This window comes from Leucoraja erinacea, unplaced genomic scaffold, assembly GCF_028641065.1.
Source record: "Leucoraja erinacea ecotype New England unplaced genomic scaffold, Leri_hhj_1 Leri_52S, whole genome shotgun sequence".
Taxonomy (NCBI): Eukaryota; Metazoa; Chordata; class Chondrichthyes; order Rajiformes; family Rajidae; genus Leucoraja; species Leucoraja erinaceus.
The window spans coordinates 333,059-345,880 of record NW_026576432.1 but is presented as its reverse complement, the minus strand read 5'-3'; the positions used below and the strand labels follow the sequence as shown (position 1 = coordinate 345,880).

The window sequence follows — 12,822 nt, the reverse complement described above, 5'->3', positions numbered from 1 at the left end:
TGTATCGAGGATCAGCTCCTCATATCCCCCTTGAGTAGCTTTCAACCCAGCAGTATGGACAAAGGATTCACCAATCTCCAGTAATAACCCCCCCCCCCCCATCCCCCCCCCCCCCCCCCGTCCCCAATACTCTTTCCCCTGCCCCCACCCCAGACCAATACGTACACATTTCCCCACCACCTCCCACCCCCAGTCCCTCCATCTTTCCCCTCCACCTGTCCTCTCCCCCCATATCCCTTCTCCCAGCGTTATATTTCACCCCTCCTCATCTCTGGGCCAGCACAGTGGTGCAGCGGGTAGAGCTGCTGCCTCACAGCGCCAGAGACCCGGGTTCCATCCTGACTACGGGTGCTGTCTGTACGGAGTTTGCACGTTCTCCCCGTGACCTGCGTGGGTTTTCTCCGGGCGCTCCGGTTTCCTCCCACACTCCAAAGACGTGCATGTTTGTAGGTTCATTGGCTTCGGTAAAATGATAAATCATCCCTAGTGTGTGGGATATTAGTTGATAGATGCAGCACGGAAACAGGCCCTTCGGCCCACCGAGTCCGTGCCGACCAGCGATCCCCTGCACATTAACTCTATCCTACACCCACTAAGGACAATTTCTACGTTCACCAAGCCAATTAACCTACAAACCTGCAAGTCTTTGGAGTGTGGGAGGAAACCGGAGCGCCCGGAGAAAACCCACGCAGGTCATGGAGAGAACGTGCAAACTCCGTACAGACAGCACCCGTAGTCGGGATGGATGCCAGGTCTCTGGCGCTGCATTAGCTGTAAGGCAGCAACTCTACCGCTGTGGCACCGTGGTGCTGCTAGTGAGCTGGGTGATGGCTGGTCGGCGTAGACTCGGTGGGCCGAAGGGCCTGTTTCCATACTATCTCTAAACAAAACTACACTAAACCCTCAGACGCATGAGCATGCTACAATAGGTAGAGCAAGGGGGAAGTATCAGAGTGTAGAAGGCAGAGTGTGGCCGCAGTGTTGTGGGCAACACTGACGTGAAGTATTTACAGATTGTTCCAACATGTGGGAATAATCAATCCTCAGTAACTGTGCAACAGATGGAGTCTAGCTCTGCTCATGGCCGAGAGGGAACGGTTAAAGTGGCATCAAGTGACACCTTACCCGACACCCTTTTGTCACCTCCGGCCTCATCCATGCCGACCTGGCATATTAACATAGAAAATAGGTGCAGGAAGAGGCCATTCGGCCCTTCGAACCAGCACCGCCATTCATTGTGATCATGGCTGATCGGCCCCAATCAATAACCCGTGCCTGCCTTCTCCCCATATCCTTTGACTCCACTAGCCCCTAGAGCTCTATCTTACTCTCTCTTAAATCCATCCAGTGACTTGGCCTCCACTGCCCTCTGTGGCAGGGAATTCCACAAATTCACAACTCTCTGGGTAAAAACGTTTTTTCTCACCTCAGTTTTAAATGACCTCCCCTTTATTCTAAGACTGTGGCCCCTGGTTCTGGACTCGCCCAACATTGGGAACATTTTTCCTGCATCTAGCTTGGTCCAGTCCTTTTATAGTTTTATATGTTTCTATAAGATTCCCCCTCATCCTTCTAAACTCCAGTGGATACAAGCCTAGTCTTTTCAATCTTTCCTCATATGACAGTCCCGCCATTCCAGGGATCAATCACGTGAACCTACGCTGCACTGCCTCAATCACAAGGATGTCCTTCCTCAAATTAGGAGACCAAAACTGTACACAATACTCCAGATGTGGTCTCACCAGAGCCCGAGACAACTGGCTTAGTCCCACTTGCCAGCATTTGCCCACTGGTAGACACATAGTACTGGAGTAACTCAGTGGGGCAGGCAGTGTCTCTGGAGACAAGGAATGGGCGACGTTTCGCGTCAAGACCCTTCTTCAGATTCAACTTCGTTGTAGTTTATTCTAGGTTTTGCCGAGTACTATCTTTACATATTGTGTTGTGCTGCTGCAAGAAAGGATGTCATTGTTCCGTTTCTGGACACATGACAATAAAACACTCTTGACTCTTGGCTGGGTGGAACTAGAGCTTGCAGTGGCAGAGAGCCAATGAGGACACAATGGGCCGAATGGCCTTCTATGCTGTGACCATTCCATGAGGGTGGTGGTCCCCATACTGAGGGCTTGGCGATAGATGTCTTTCCAAGCACGGCCCACACCTCCTGAATGAATCGTGAAAGGATTTGTTTCATCGAAAGGCGAGACTTTGAACTTACAGCGTGGGTGCACATGTTTGTTCTCTTTGTATGAAATTATTTTTTTCCGATATGACCCAGAGAGGGGAATCACCGTGACTCATGCAAGAAACTCCCTCTGACAAGTGCGGGGATTGCACTAATTGTCACAGGACCTTCACAGTGAATGGCAGGGCATTGGGGTGAGTGTACAACAGAGGGATCTAGTGTGCAGGTACCCAGTTCCCCAAAGTGGATAGGATGGTGAAGAAGGCTTTTGGCACGCTGCCCTTTAACACTTAAGGAACCGAGAAAAGGAGTTGGGCCTGCAAATGTAGGAAGGACCTGCAGATGCTGGTTTAAATCGAAGTCCAGGACAAGGGGTCACAGCTTAAGGATAAGGGGGAAATCCTTTAAAACCGAGATGAGAAGAACTTTTTTCACACACAGAGAGTGGTGAATCTCTGGAACTCTCTGCCAGAGAGGGTAGTCGAGGCCAGTTCATTGGCTATATTTAAGAGGGAGTTAGATGTGGCCCTTGTGGCCAAGGGGATCAGGGGGTATGGAGAGAAGGCAGGTACGGGATACTGAGTTGGATGATCAGCCATGATCATATTGAATGGCGGTGCAGGCTCGAAGGGCCGAATGGCCTACTCCTGCACCTAATTTCTATGTTTCTATGTTTCTATGAATGCTTAAGAATAAGGGATAAGGGGCCATTTAGAACGGAGACGAGGAAACACTTTTTCTCACAGAGAGTGGCGAGTCTGTGGAATTCTCTGCCTCAGAGGGTGGTGGAGGCCGGTTCTCTGGATGCTTTCAAGAGAGAGCTAGATAGGGCTCTTAAAGATAGCGGAGTCAGGGGATATGGGGAGAAGGCAGGAAAGGGGTACTGATTGGGGATGATCAGCCATGATCGCATTGAATGGCGGTGCTAGCTCGAAGGGCCGAATGGCCTACTCCTGCACCTATTGTCTGTTGAAGGTAGACACAAAATGCTGGACAGGCAGCATCTCTGGAGAGCAGGAGTGGGCAATGTTTCGGGTGGAGACCCTTCTTCAGACTGATGTCAGGGTAAGTGGGCGGGACAGAGATAGAACGTAGTCGGAGACAGTAAGACTGGTGGGAGAACTGGGATAGGGGAGGGGATGGAGAGAGAGAGGGAAAGCAAGGTTATGTGACATCTGTAGAGGGCGTCGTGGAGTATTGGGTTCAGGCTTGGTCACCCTACTGGAGAATAGACAATAGACAATAGGTGCAGGAGTAGGCCATTCGGTCCTTTGAGCCAGCACCGCCATTCAATGTGATCACGGCTGATCATCCCCAATCAGTACCCCGTTCCTGCCTTCTCCCCATATCCCCTGAATCCGCTATCTTTAAGAGCTCTATCTAGCTCTCTCTTGAAAGCATTGTCCTTGATCCAAAGTTGGGTCAAAGGTGATGTCTGGCTATCACTTATCAATGCCCCACACAAGTCACATCACTGCACAGCAACGGGCAGCCTCTGTAACGTTAGTTTGCATCCGCTGCTGTATATGTCGGCTGCTCTACATCGGTGAGACCAAGCGTAGGCTTGGCGATTGCTTCGCCGAACACCTCCGCTCAGTTCGCAATAACCAACCTGATCTCCCGGTGGCTCAGCACTTCAACTCCCCCTCCCATTCCGAATCCGACCTCTCTGTCCTGGGCCTCCTCCATGGCCAGAGTGAGGACCACCGCAAATTGGAGGAGCAGCACCTCATATTTTGCTTGGGCAGTTTACACCCCAGCGGTATGAACATTGACTTCTCTAATTTCAGGTAGTCCTTACTTTCTCCTCCCCTTCTCAGCTCTCCCTCAGCCCACTGTCTCCACCTCTTCCTTTCTTCCCCCCCCCCCCCCCCCCCCTCCACACCCTCACATTAGTCTGAAGAAGGGTTTCGACCCGAAACGTTGCCTATTTCCTTCGCTCCATAGATGCTGCCTCACCCGCTGAGTTTCTCCGGCATTTTTGTCTACCTCTGTAACGTTGGTTTAGCTTATTGTCACGGGAACAGTGAAACGCTATTTGTTGTGTGCGGAAAAAGACAACACATGATTACAATCGAGCTGTCCACACAGAGACCCACATACAGCATACAGTGTAGTTTATTGTCCCGTGTACTGAGGTACAGAGAAAAGCTTGTGTTGTGTGCTAACCAGTCAGTGGAAAGACAATACATGATAACAATCGAGCCGTCCACAGTGTACAGATACAGGACTAAGGAACAATGCTTGAAAGTTATTAACTGGACTTACCATCCTCCCCTTGGGACCTTTCATTCCTCTGGGACCAAGAATGCCCTAAGGAGGGAACGTTTCCACATCAGACACGGCAGGTTTCAAACAGACACAAAGCTTCCAGACCTGGCAGCTGGGGACAATATGAAGCGCAGTTCCCGCGGCAAGCTTTCAATCAAGACTCACGCTCGCAGAAACACACTCGCTCCGACCTCCGAGCCCGTAGCAATGGAAGGCCCGCAGCCACGAATGCCCACTGGATTTGGATCCACACCCTGTGCCATCCACAGTGGTGCAGCGGGTAGAGCTGGCGCTGTCTGTAAGGAGTTTGTACGCTCACCCCGTAACCTGCGTGGGTTTTCTCCGGGTGCTCCGGTTTCCTCCCACACAAGAAGTGAATTGTCCCTATTGTGTGGGATAGAACTAGTGTGTGGGGATCGCTGGTGAGCACAGACTTTGTGGGCCGAAGGGCCTGTTTACACGCTGTGTCTCTAATCTAAACTCAATTGAAATATTGGTGGCGTTAACTTCGGAACTGAAAAGGTTCTCAGCACCAAAAGCAAAGATTTACAGTGAGTGAGTGTTGGAGAGGGTTGCATCTGGCCAATGAGGGGGGAATGTGTGTGTGTGTGTGTGTGTGTGTGTGTGTGTGTGTGTGTGTGTGTGTGTGTGTGTGTGTGTGTGTGTGTGTGTGTGTGTGTGTGTGTGTGTGTGTGTGTGTGTGTGTGTGTGTGTGTGTGTGTGTGTGTGTGTGTGTGTGTGTGTGTGTGTGTGTGTGTGTGTGTGTGTGTGTGTGTGTGTGTGTGTGTGTGTGTGTGTGTGTGTGTGTGTGTGTGTGTGTGTGTGTGTGTGTGTGTGTGTGTGTGTGTGTGTGTGTGTGTGTGTGTGTGTGTGTGTGTGTGTGTGTGTGTGTGTGTGTGTGTGTGTGTGTGTGTGTGTGTGTGTCGTGTGTGTGTGTGTGTGTGTGTGTGTGTGTGTGTGTGTGTGTGTGTGTGTGTGTGTGTGTGTGTGTGTGTGTGTGTGTGTGTGTGTGTGTGTGTGTGTGTGTGTGTGTGTGTGTGTGTGTGTGTGTGTGTGTGTGTGTGTGTGTGTGTGTGTGTGTGTGTGTGTGTGTGTGTGTGTGTGTGTGCCTCCTTGATGTTGGACCTGCAGCATTTGCAGTTCCTTCTTAAAAACATAGAAAAATAGGTGCAGGAGTAGGCCATTCGGCCCCTTAACATGATCATGGCTGATCATCCATAATCAGTACCCCGTTCCTGCTTTCTCCCCATATCCCTTGATTCCGTTAGCCCTCAGAGCTAAATCTAACTCTCTCTTGAAAACATCCAGTGAATCAGCCTCCACTGCCTTCTGTGGCAGAGAATTCCACAGATTCACAACTCTCTGGGTGAAAAAGTTTTTCCTCATCTCAGTTCTAAATGGTCTACCCCTTATTCTTAAACTGTGTCCCCTGGTTCTGGACCTCCCCAACATCGGGAACATGTTTCCTGCATTTAGCCCGTCCAATCCCTCAAGAATTTTATATGTTACTCTAAGATTCCCTCTCATCCTTCTAAATTCCAGTGAATACAAGCCCAGTTGGCCCATTCTTTCATCATATATCAGTCCCGCCATCCCGGGAATTACCCTGGTAAACCTACGCTGCACTCCCTCAATAGCAATATCTGCCTTCAGTCCCAACGGTTTACCTAACACCATTTCCTGACTAATGTGGATTCCCATCAGTTCCTCCCTCCCACTAGATCCTCGGTCCCCTAGTATTTCTGGGAGATTGTTTGTGTCTTCCTTAGTGAAGACAGAACCAAAGTACTTGTTTAACGGTTCTGCCATTTCCTTGTTTTCACATTATACATTCACCTGTCTCTGACTGTGAGGGACCTACATTTGTCTTCACTAATCTTTTACTTTATACATATAGAAACATAGAAATTAGGTGCAGGAGGAGGCCATTCGGCCCTTCGAGCCTGCACCGCCATTCAATATGATCATGGCTGATCATCCAACTCAGTATCCTGTACCTGCCTTCTCTCCATACCCTCTCATCCCCTTGGCCACAAGGGCCACGTCTAACTCCCTCTTAAATATAGCCAATGAACTGGCCTCAACTACCCTCTGTGGCAGAGAGTTCCAGAGATTCACCACTCTCTGTGTGAAAAAAGTTCTTCTTATCTCAGTTTTAAAGGATTCCCCCCTTATCCTTAAGCTGTGACCCCTTGTCCTGGACTTCCCCAACATCGGGAACAATCTTCCTGCATCTAGCCTGTCCAACCCCTTAAGAATTTTGTACGTTTCTATAAGATCCCCTCTCAATCTCCTAAATTCTAGAGAGTATAAACCAAGTCTATCCAGTCTTTCTTCATAAGACAGTCCTGACATCCCAGGAATCAGTCTGGTGAACCTTCTCTGCACTCCCTCTATGGCAATAATGTCCTTCCTCAGATTTGGAGACCAAAACTGTACGCAATACTCCAGGTGTGGTCTCACCAAGACCCTAAATCTAAATAAGGTTTTACACTCAGTTGTTGTATTCCCCGCATGCTTCCTTTCATGCTTCCCCCCCCCCCCTCTTAATTACCCCCTTTGTCCTCCTCTGTTGAGTTCAAAATGTCTCCCAGTCCTCTGGTTTGCTGCTTCCTCTGGCCAATTTATGTGCCTCTTCCTTGGATTTAACACTATCCTTGACTTCCCTCGTCAGCCACGGTTGAGCAGCCTTCCCCATTTTATTTTTTCGCCAGGCAGGGATGAACAATTGTGGAGTTCATTCATGCAGGTTGATGGGCTGAAGGGCCTCTCATTGTTCCTATCACAACGTCTGTGTGTTTAATTGGCCTGTTTGAATTTGTATTTGCCTCAGAAGCTGAGGGGAGACTTGGTAGAAGGTTATAAAATGGGGAGAGACACAGAGAGGGTAGATAGTCGCAGCCTTTCTCCAAGGGTAGAACTGACCAACACTAGAGGGAATAACATTAAGGTGAGAGGGGGAAAGTTTAAAGGAGATGTGCGGGGCAGGAACATGGCGGTGGAGGCAGATACGATAGTGGTGTTTAAGAGGCTTGTAGATAGGTACGTGGATATGCAGGGAACGGAGGGAAACGGATCACATGCAGGCAGAGGAGATCAGTTTAACTTGGCGTCATGTTCGGCACGGACATTGTGGGCTGAAGGGCCTGTTCCTGTGCTGTACTATGTTCCACGTTCGGTGTTAATTACAGCATTCAACATTTGTACAGTGACTGGACCTAACACACAGGGACCGACACACAGTCTCGCAAAAGCTCGTATTAGGAAAACGTTTTACCTTTTTACCTTCTGGGCCAGGGGGTCCGCCCACACCTGGGGGTCCTATAAACCCCTGCGGAGAGAGAGAGAGAGAGAGAGAGAGAGAGAGAGAGAGAGAGCGAGCAGTTACAAACAGCCAATTCAATTTAATGTTTATTGGTCACATACTCAATTATACAGGTATAACCAGTAGTGAAATGCTTAACTGCCTGTCCAGTTGTCCATGGTTCCCCAATATGTACCCCATAGATGCCACATAACCCACATTAAACATTACCCACATGTAACACATACCCCATAAATATACCACATAACAAGTAGTGCTGTTACAAGCAAAGTGACAAGTGCCGTGGAACACCTGTGATGACAGCATGTTCCATCCAGTTCAGTCCCATGTGTGTGTGTTTGATGGTGGTGGGGCGGGGCGAGGCGGGGCGGGGTGGGGGTTTTGGTGCTGGTGGCAACACTCAGTCCTCGTTCAGCAGTCCCATGGCCTGGGGAACGAAACTCCTCCTCATTCTCTCCGTGTTGGCCCTGAGCAGCCGGTACCGTTTCCCTGAGGGCAGCAGGGAAAACAGTCTGTTGTTGGGGTGAGTGTGGTCCTGGTTCTTGGACTGCAGCGCTTGGTGTAGATGTCCTGCAGGTTGGGAGGGGTGGTTTGGATGGTCCACTCAGCTGAGCGAAGCACCCTCCTCAGAGCCAGTTGGTCCCTCTCGGTGGTGCTCCCCCTCCAGGTGATGATGCTCCCACTCAGGATGCTCTCCACAGTATGGGTGTAGAAGTTCTTGAGCACCCTGAGGGGGAGCTTGAAGTCCCTCAGCCGTCTGAGATGGTAAAGACGCTGGTTGGCCTTCTTTACCAGGCTGCTGAGGTGGTGTGACCATGTCAGGTCCTGGGAGATGTGGATGAAAGCTCTCCACCCTCTCCACCTGGGCCCCGTTTATGCTGAGGGGGAGGAAGCTCCTCTGCTGCTTCCTGGAGAAGTCCACTCACTATGAGCTCCTTGGTCTTGGAGGTGTTCAGCTCCAGGTTATTCTCCCTACACCAGTTTGCCAGGCGGATGGTTTCAGAGCGGTAGGCTGCCTCATCATTGTTTGAGATTAGGCCTACCACTGCTGTGTCATCGGCAAACTTGACTATGATGTTAGAGTCTGAGATGGCCTTGCAGTCGTGGGTGTAGAGAGAATACAGCAGAGGGCTCAGCACACAGCCCTGGGGGGGCCCCAGTGTTGAGGGTGAGGGAGGATGACATGTGATGGCCCACACGCACCACCTGTGGTCTGCCGGTCAGGAAATTGTGGATCCACTTGCACAGGGATGGGCACAAGTGGAGGTTGTACAATTTGGAGGCCAGCTATAAGGGGTCTATGGTGTTAAACGCTGAGCTGTAATCTATGAACAGCAGTCTAACATAAGCCCCTTTCCCAGTGTCCAGGTGGGTGATAGTGGTGTGGAGTAGGTGGGCTATGGCATTGTCAGTGGATCTATTGGGGCGGTATGCAAATTGTAGTGGATCCAGGGTGGTGGGTAGGGAGGAGGGAATGAAAGTTTTGATGAGTTTCTCAAAACACTTCATTACTGTGGAGGTCAGGGCTATGGGGCGGTAGTCATTTAAACAGCTGGGTTGGGGGGGTTTTTGGGGACAGGGACTATGGTGGACCGTTTAAAACAGGTGGGGATAATACACTGGGAAAGGGAGAGATTGAAAATGTCTGTGAATACGTCTTTCACTGATGCATCCCAGCACGGTTTGGGAACAGCTCCGTCCAAGACCCGCAAGAAATCACAGAGACTTGTCGACGCAGCCCAGACCATCACACAAACCAACCTCCCTTCCATCGCCCCCATCTACACCTCACGCTGCCTCGGCAAGGCCAGCAGCATCATCAAGGACCAGTCTCACCCCGGTCACTCCCTCTTCTCCCCTCTCCCATCGGGCAAGAGGTACAGAAGTGTGAAAACCAACGCACACCTCCAGATTCAGGGACAGTTTCTTCCCGGCTGTTAACAGGCAACTGAACCGTCCTCTCACCAACTAGAGAGCGGTCCTGACCTCCCATCTACATCATTGGTGACCCTTGGACTATCCTTGATCGGACTTTGCTGGCTTCACCTTGCACTAAACGTTATTCCCTTTATCCTGTATCTGTACACTGTGGACGGCTCGATTGTAATCATGTATTGTCTTTCCGCTGACTGGTTAGCACGCAACACAAGCTTTTCACTGTACCTCGGTACACGGGACAATAAACTCAACTGATAACAGCTCAGGCATCAGGCTGTGACTACAGGCAGATGCGGTGTAAAGATCATCTCTAAACTGAGCAGGACCAGTGACTGAGCGGATTGTTCAGTTCAGTGTAGTTTATTGTCCCGTGTACTGAGGTACAGTGAAAAGCTTTAGTTGCGTGCTAACCAGTCAGTGGAAAGACAAGACATGATTACAATCGAGCCGTCCACAAAGATGTTCTCCTCCTCTCTGCGATGAGAGTTGTGCAACATCCTCAATCTCTCTACATTTCCATCAATATCTCTCCTCTTCCCCCGACTCTCAGTCTGAAGGAGGGTCTCCAACCGAAACGCAACTCATTCCTTCTCTCCAGAGATGCTGCCTGGCCCGCTGAGTTACTCCAGCTGTTTGTGTCTGCCTCACAGTGTACACATTCAGTATAAAGAGAATAACGTTTAGTGTAAGTTAAAGTCAAGTCCGATCAAGGATAGTCCGAGGGTCACCAATGAGGTAGATGGGAACTCAGGACCGCTCTCTAATTGGTGAGAGGTCGGTTCAGTTGCCTGATAACAGCCGGGAAGAACCAGTTTTCCAGTCAGCTGCCGCTTTGAGACATCACTCACCCCTATGCCCTTTGGCCCTGGAATGCCCTCTGGACCAACCAAGCCCTGCAAATGAAGAAACAAACTCAACTTAATAGCTGGAGTGGGCTCAGATACCTCTTCAAAGTTACAGTGTATTACCGCGAGTGACAAACAGTAGCGCAGCGGGTAGAGCTGCTGCCTCACAGCGCCAGAGACCCGGGTTCCATCCTGACTACGGGTGCTGTCTGTACGGAGTTTGCACGTTCTCCCCGTGACCTGTGTGGCTTTCTTCGGGTGCTGCAGTTTCCTCCCACACTCCAAAGACAATAGACAATAGGGAGTGCAGTGTAGGTTTACAAGGTTAATTCCCGGGATGGTGGGACTGTCATATGCTGAAAGAATGGAGCAGCTGGACTTGAACACAGTTTAGAAGGATGAGAGGGTATCTCATTGAAACATATAAGATTATTAAGGATTTGGACACGCTAGAGGCAGGAAACATGTTCCCGATGTTGGGGGAGTCCAGAACCAGCAGCCACAGTTTAAGAATAAGGGGTAAGCCATTTAGAATGGAGATAAGGAAACACTTCTTCACACAGAGAGTGGTGAGTCTGTGGAATTCTCTGCCTCAAAGGGTGGCGGAGGCTGGTTCTCTGGTACTTTCAAGAGAGAGCTAGATAGGGCTCTTAAAGATAGTGGAGTCAGGGGATATAGGGAGAAGGCAGGAACGGGGTACTGATTGGGGATGATCAGCCATGGTCACATTGAATGGCGGTGCTGGCTCGAAGGGCCGAATGGCCTACTCCTGCACCTATTGTCTATTGCCCACCGTCACCAGCGCCTGACCAAGTCGGCACCAATGGCGGGCACGTTGGGCGGTAACCCCACGGGTAAATCCACGGCGTAGTTACTGCACCTGCCTTCCAGGATAGCCTCGCTCTCCAGGGTTGCCATCCAATCCCGCTGGACCCTGTGTGGGAAGAGACGGCCATTACAACAGGCACTACATTCACCGAACCAGCATGGGCTGCAGACGGGTTCCAGGCAGAAACATCATCTATTCCTTCTCTCCACAGATGCTGCCTGACCCGCTGAGTTATGGTGCAGCAGCATCTATGGAGCTAAGGAAATAGGCAACGTTTCGGGCGGAAACCCTGGAAATAGGCAACGATTCGGGCCGAAACCCTTCTGGAAATAGGCAACGTTTCGGGCCGAAACCCGGAAGGGTTTCGACCCGAAACGTTACCTATTTCCTTAGCTCCACAGATGCTGCTGCACCCGCTGAGTTACTCCAGCACTCTGTGAAACGTCACCTATCCATGTTCTCCACAGATGCTGCCTGACCCGCTGAGTTACTCCAGCACTCTGTGCCTATCTTCAGTGTAAATCAGCATCTGCAGCTCCTTCCTAGACACAAGGAATTGCAGATTCTTGAATAATACGGGTTATGGAGAGAAGACAGGAGAATGGGGTTGACAGGGAGAGATAGATCGGCCATCATTGAATGGCGGAGTAGACTTGATGGGGCCGAATGGCCTAATTTTATCGAATTCACAAATAGTGAAAGGCCTGGATAGAATAAATATGGAGAGGTTGTTCTACCAGTGGGAGAGTCTAGGACCAGAGGTCACAGCATCAGAAATAAAGTACGTTCCTTTAGGAAGGAGATGAGGAGGAATCTGTGCAATTCATTGCCACAGATGGCTGTGGAGGCCACAAGTCAGTGGATATATTTAAGGCAGAGATAGATAGATTTTTGATTAGTGCGGGTGTCAGGGGTTATGGGGAGAAGGCAGGAGAATGGGGTTTGGAGGGAGAGATAGATCAGCCGTGATTGAATGGCGGAGTAGACTCGATGGGCCGAATGGCCTAATTCTGTTCCTAGGATTTATGAACATGAATTAGTGCTCCCATGACTTATGAATGTATGATGCTGGAATCTTGGGTAGAACACACAGTGCTGGAGTAACTCAGCGGGTCAGGCAGCATCTGTGGAGAACATGGATAGGTGACGTTTCACAGAGTGCTGGAGTAACTCAGCGGGTGCAGCAGCATCTGTGGAGCTAAGGAAATAGGTAACGTTTCGGGTCGAAACCCTTCCGGGTTTCGGCCCGAAACGTTGCCTATTTCCAGAAGGGTTTCGGCCCGAAACGTTGCCTATTTCCAGAAGGGTTTCAGCCCAAAACGTTGCCTATTTCCTTCGCTCCATAGATGTTGCTGCACCATAACTCAGCGGGTCAGGCAGCATCTGTGGAGAACATGGATAGGTGACGTTTCACTGAGTGCTGGAGTAA

At 50.3% G+C, this 12,822-nt stretch overlaps 1 protein-coding gene across 1 annotated transcript in view; it reads right to left on the bottom strand.

Annotated features, from left to right (window-relative positions):
- Nucleotides 1–12,822, bottom strand: part of LOC129694054 (collagen alpha-1(XXIV) chain-like) — a 173,158-nt gene that overhangs the window by 101,943 nt on the left and 58,393 nt on the right. Inside the window, exons 9-12 of the mRNA XM_055630779.1 lie at nt 11,445–11,498; nt 10,460–10,612; nt 8,708–8,926; nt 8,264–8,606 (exon numbers count right to left, since the gene is read on the bottom strand). Of these exons, the coding sequence (XP_055486754.1) occupies nt 8,264–8,606; nt 8,708–8,926; nt 10,460–10,612; nt 11,445–11,498 (769 nt within the window). The remainder of the gene's footprint in view (nt 1–8,263; nt 8,607–8,707; nt 8,927–10,459; nt 10,613–11,444; nt 11,499–12,822) is intronic.